Genomic DNA, 5697 nt, shown 5'->3' with positions numbered 1-5697 from the left:
TTTATTTGTAATCAGCTCAATCCATGAAAGCAGTTTCTAAAGTGCTCTACAGAGCTCTAGATAGAAAATATGATACTAATTATCATGGCAACTAGTACTGGTTATGGTGATTATTGCCACTGCCAGGATGAATGATTATGACTGGGACAAGGTCCTTTGGGTGGTGTTACCTGGTGGACTGGGCTGTAACTCTGGGCCTCGCTGGCTCTCTGGGACCAATGGGGTACCCAAGCTGTCCCTGAGGAACAGCCCAGGAGCATTGGTCTGGGAAGAGTGTCACCTCTGGGGGCCTCTCAGCAGAGTCCTGGGCCCCAGCCTGGCTGTGGCAGGCTCCTGGTCTCCCCAGGATACTCCGACTTCCTCCTCCCCCCCCTCCCCAAGCACAGCCAGGGAGCTCCCTCAAGGAATAGCGCTGGTTTTGACCTTGGCGAGGACCTTCTTCTCCTTGACCCGGCGATTCTGAAACCAGATGGTGATCTGGCGCTCTGAGAGGCTGGTGGCCGCCGAGATCTTGCGCCTCTTGTCTTTTGTGATGAACTTGTTTGCCGAATACTCGCGCTCCAGCTCCCGCAGCTGCCCCTTGCTGTAGGGAATGCGTTTCTTGCGGCCACGGCGGAAGGCGCAGCCGTCTGGAGGGTGCTGCGCGCTCGAGTCTGCGCGGCAGGAGAGGGAGGGAGAGAAAGACTTGCTCACACCACCGCCTGGCGCAAGCTCAGGCGCAGACCCAGGCCCCACAAGCTAAGTCATCCTGCAGGAGCACTCAGGTAACCCTACAGGCATTCGTGCACTCCTGTTCCCCCAAAGCACAAGAGGACACCTCGGCTTCCAGCTCTGATCACCGCCCAGCCTTGGAAAGCGGTTTCTGCAGGCCACCCTCACTCTTCACTGCCCTCACACCTGCAAGTCTGCAAACACACCCATCACACACGGCCAGACCTTTGCCCACCGTCTACATATGTCCACCCTCACATGCATTTTCCAACTCTTGGCCATCCTTATAGATACTACAAGCAACTTCTGTACGGGCGGAACACATTTCTACCCCCACTCCCAACACACACACACGCACTAATGCACACACCTAAGCCATGGCTGCAGGAAATCTAAACTTCCCTTTGGAAACTGAAAAACTCATCTGAGAGAAAGTGAGGGGTTGTATTCTTTACAGAACATCCAATTTCTCTGTTCCCACTCACCCCACTGTACCCCGATACTCAATGAATTGAGAGTTATTTGGCCCTTTTGAAGAATTAAACTGGGATCCTGCTGGGCAGAGATACCCTGAGCCCCAAACAACAGCAAAGAGAGCCAAACACACCAACATATTGAAAGGCTGGTCCCAAGGCCTCCTGGGGAGGTCAGGGGCTTGGTGGTCCTCAGGCTTCAGATAGCCCGCAGCTCAGGCCCTCACACAGACCCTCTGGGGCCTCTACCCAGGCTCTCTAACTGCCTGGACCCTCCTTCAGAGTCCTAATAGCCAACCAAGGAGAACCAAGCTCCTCCTCACCAGCCCCAAGTCTCCCTCCACCTCCTCCCAGGCAAGTGCCAGCAGGGCCTACAACCCCACACTCAGCGCCAAGGGGATCCAGAGTAGTGGGCAGTTTACCTGCAAATGCCGCCTTCCAGAAGGGACCCGGTGGGTTTTGTTCTCCCTGGCAACACATCTGGCTGTTCCAGCCACCGGTGAGGGCCCAGGGCTGGTAACTGTCCACAGGCAGCAGGGAGTCATGGCGAGGCTCCCCAGGGGCGCCCAAGGTCTGCACCACCGACACATCCAGGTAACTGGCCATAGGCTGGTAGGGTCCCGGGTACCCCGGGTAGAAGGCAAACTCGGTGGGGCGGCTGGGGTACTCCTCCCCGGCCGCGGGAGTCTCCGCAGGGTAGGCGGCCAGGGTGGCCGCCTGGGCACAGGGTTTCAGCGAGCTCCGGGACACTCGGCAGGAGTAGTACCCGCCTCCAAAGTAGCCGTAAGGCACCGGAGCTGGGGACGCCCCCTGGGGCACCCCGGGGCATGGGTGGCACTGCTTTGGTGGTTCCGCAGAGCCTGGCAGATCCAGGGGGGCGTAGTTGACAGCGGGCATAAGCGTAGGCGCCGCCGCTGGGTGGCTGGTCAGTGGGGAGTGGGCGACCAGATTCCGACTCCCTCCGGCTCCCAGCAAGCCTTCGATTTCCTTGGCCCCGTCCAAGGTGGCATAATTGCCGGGCTCCATGGGGCCGAGGGTCGGCTCATGGGGTGCTGGGGGTGGGGGATACAGGGGGCACCCAGCTCGCTCTCCCCACCCAGGCCCCGGGAATCCAAAGCGTTTTAAATCGCTCCCAGCTCGCTCGGCGCCTGCATTCGCTCAGCCCGGCCGTCTTGACGCAGGAGACGCAGGTGCCCGGGCACGCGCGCTGATTGGCTGCGGCCTGGCGGAGAGAAGCTAATAAAATCTTCATGGCAGAAATTGCGAAAATACTTTACCCCCGCTTTCTCTTTCTCTCTCTCTCTTTCTCCCTCTCTCCCTCTCTCTCTCCCTCTCTCCCTCCCTCCCTCTCTCCCTCCCTCTCTCTCTCCCTCCCTCTCTCCCTCTCTCTCTTCCTCTCCCTCTCTCTCTCTTCCTCCCTCCCCCCCTTTCTCCTTCTCTCCCTCCCTCCCTCCCTCTCTCGGTTTTTTATTGCATTTGAAAACGAGAGAAAAGAGAGGAGGTGTCCTTTCGCTGCTTTCCAGTTTGGAGAAACCCAGCTACGTCGGGGGCGGGGGCCGGGGGGGGGCGGGAGTAGTGGAAGGCGGGAGAGGGGACGCGGAGCCCGCCCCACCTCGGTCGCCTCCTCTCCCTCCCTGGCTCTCTGTCTCCTGTGCTTTGGCAGGTTTAACGAGAGAATAAAAAGCTCTCCCTATAAAGTGTCCATCTCGTGGGGGGAAGGGGAGTCGGGGGTGGGGCCGGGAGGCCGCTCTGGGCCTGAAAAGGGGAACCCGGGAATGTGCCTGAGTCAGAGGAGGCTGGAAAATGGGGATTAAGGGTTATTTCTGGAGGCCCTTTGCTTTGAGTCCTAGGTACTAGCATCCCAGTTCACTCCAGGTGCCCTTTCCATCCTGGATGCGCAGTAATAAGCTGCTCCCGGGCCCGGGGAAGTGCCTGGGACTTCTCTTCCCCAGGGACTCCAGTTTCTGCCCAGAAAGCTCCGGATTCGGAGAGGGGTGGGAGGGAGAGGGAGCGGGACACGTGCTCCAAAGAAGGAGACTTGAGAACTGGAGACGCTAAACGTTCAGACCTAAAGTGGAAATGGAGCTTCTGGACCTGGCTGTAAACGGGGGTCTGGATTTCCATTTCCCCTATCTGCTTCCTCCAGGCTTTACATTTTCTTAGAAGGAAAAGGAGATGGGAGAGGGAGCCCCAACCACTGGAGGAATTGCCTGAGGCCTCTCTGTTGGGGCCTATTGTGCAGTGCAAGGCAGAAGACCCAAACCAATTTGTTTCACAGATCTGTCTTCAGAGGTTTTCTGTTTCCACCACTACCCCTCCCAAATCAAATCCTTCTGGGTTCACTTTTTCTAGAACTCACAGTTTTTCTGGAGAAGACAGGAACTTTTGCGTTCTACACCAGGGTCAAGGCAATTATATAGAACAGACCACCCTGCACTCTAGGTGGGCTCAGCCGTGCCCCCTCACCAACCTGAGTCTGAACTTGAGCCATTTTTTGGGAAAGGGCCCATGCAAACTGGAGTTGCCCCACGTTGTAGGGCTGTAGTGAAGATGATAGATCACCCTCAATGAACACTGCTAATAAATGAAGACGCCAAGCATGAAATCCTCAATGGATTTTGTTGTATTTGAAAACAACGTGAGAGAAAAGGGAGATGTCTCTTTGATGCTTTCCGGTTTCTTATTACAGCCTCTTGTTTGTCTGATTATGAAAGGCAGAAATACCAGGATTTTTACCTAAAGACTAAGAATTTTTTTTTACTGGTTTTTGCTTGGTAGATGACAGCACAGGCATGAATAGATCCCTAAATTTTAAAAATAGACCAATCAATTCCATTTCTGGGAATATACCCAACAGAAATGAATGTTTATGTTCATCAATAGGCATGTACTAAAGTGTCCAAAACAGCTTTATTTATTATAGCTCAAAAATAGAAACAACCCAAATGTCCGTCAATAGTAGAATGGGCAAATAACTTGTACTATAATTAAAGAATGGAGTACTAAACATCAATTTAAAAAAAAAAGACTGCTACACACAACATAAATTGCACAGATAGGTGGGTGAAAGAAGCCAGACACAAAAGAGTAACTTTTGTATGATTCTATTTCTATGCAGTTCAAGAATAGCCAAAATCAATCTATGGTGATAGAGGTCAGAAGAGATTACCCTGCGGAGGGGAGCTCCTGACAGGGAGGTGATGTAAGGAAGCCTTCTTGGGGGCTGGAAATGTTCTCAATCTCAATCTATATGCCACTTACATGGGTGTGTTCACTGTGAAAAAATTCAAGATGTACACTGGCTATTTCTTCACTTTACATCAGCCTATCTATTTTTTAGAAGGAAAAATAATTGAATACAAAAATTTAAAGAGGGCTTCCCTGGTGGCGCAGTGGTTAAGAATCTTCCTGCCAATGCAGGGGACACGGGTTCGATCCCTGGTCCGGGAAGATCCCACATGCCACGGAGCAACTAAGCCCGTGCGCCACAGCTATTGAGCCTGTGCTCTGGAGCCCACGAGCCACAACTACTGAAGCCCACGTGCCTAGAGCCCGTGCTCCACAACAAGAGAAGCCACCGCAGTGAGAAGCCACCGCAGTGAGAAGCCTGCGCACCGCAATGAAGAAAGCCTGCGCGCAGAAACAAAGACGCAGCACAGCCAAAAATAAATAAATTTTATTTTTTTAAAAAATTAAAGATTCATAGCAACACTGTCTGCAACTGTTCTTTTTGGATATTAGTGTTCTTATCTGTGTCCATGGAAATAAGCAGCTAAATGCATGTAACTCTGCATCATTGTGGAATGCAGAGATGACCAACTCAAGCTTTGCCCTGGAGAAGCTCACCAGCTGTGCTGGAGACCCCTATGTAAACAGATATATTTCAATACAAGCAAATACTATGGGGGTGTTGTTTATGTTTTACTCTACAATTTATTTATTTTTTAAATATCTTTAAGGCACTTTTTAAAATAAATTTATTTATTTTTGGCTGCGTTGGGTCTTCGTTGCTGCGCACGGGCTTTCCTCTAGTTGCAGTGAGCTGGGGGCTACTCTTCGTTGCGGTGCGCGGTCTTATCGAGGTGGCTTCTCTTGTTGCAGAGCACCGGCTCTAGGCACGTGGGCTCAGTAGTTGTGGCGCGGGCTCTAGAGCACAGGCTCAGTAGTTGTGGCGCTCGGGCTTAGTTGTTCTGCAGCATGTGGGATCTTCCCGGACCAGGGCTTGAACCCGTGACCCCTGCATTGGCAGGCGGATACTTAACCACTGTGCCACTGGGGGAGCCCTACTCCCCAATTTATTTAGCATCCAGTAGATACCAGGGAACAGTTCTGGATATCATATTATTAACATATGAGCATGTGCTCCCATTTTCTGTACATGTTTATGTATTTGCAACAATCTATGACCTATCATATACCTCAGCTGGAGTCAGCTAAGGTAAAGTTGCCTCCTTATCTGTAAAAATTATCTGTCTCCTCAAAGGCACAATAATTTCTACCTCACGGGAATGCT

The 5697-nt window shown here is 52.4% G+C and overlaps 1 protein-coding gene across 1 annotated transcript; it reads right to left on the bottom strand.

The window, feature by feature from the left end:
* Positions 1–399: 399 nt before the first annotated feature.
* Positions 400–2210, bottom strand: HOXB13 (homeobox B13). The gene is made up of 2 exons (XM_068531300.1): positions 1607–2210; positions 400–653 (listed from the first exon to the last, which is right to left on the bottom strand). Exons 1-2 carry the CDS (start codon positions 2208–2210, stop codon positions 400–402), a joined length of 858 nt encoding a protein of 285 aa, XP_068387401.1.
* Positions 2211–5697: the final 3487 nt, after the last annotated feature.

The sequence above is a fragment of the Eschrichtius robustus genome, chromosome 20, assembly GCF_028021215.1.
Source record: "Eschrichtius robustus isolate mEscRob2 chromosome 20, mEscRob2.pri, whole genome shotgun sequence".
NCBI lineage: Eukaryota > Metazoa > Chordata > Mammalia > Artiodactyla > Eschrichtiidae > Eschrichtius > Eschrichtius robustus.
This window is presented reverse-complemented; position numbering and strand designations above follow the sequence as displayed.

What these genes read in the sequence shown, in the direction of transcription:
- HOXB13 (XM_068531300.1), bottom strand. Translation starts at nt 2,210, where the DNA reads ATGGAGCCCGGCAATTATGCCACCTTGGACGGGGCCAAGGAAATCGAA. An exon ending in CTGGAAGGCGGCATTTGCAG is followed by an intron (nt 654 to 1,606) that starts GTAAACTGCCCA and finishes CCTGCCGCGCAG; the next exon opens with ACTCGAGCGCGCAGCACCCT.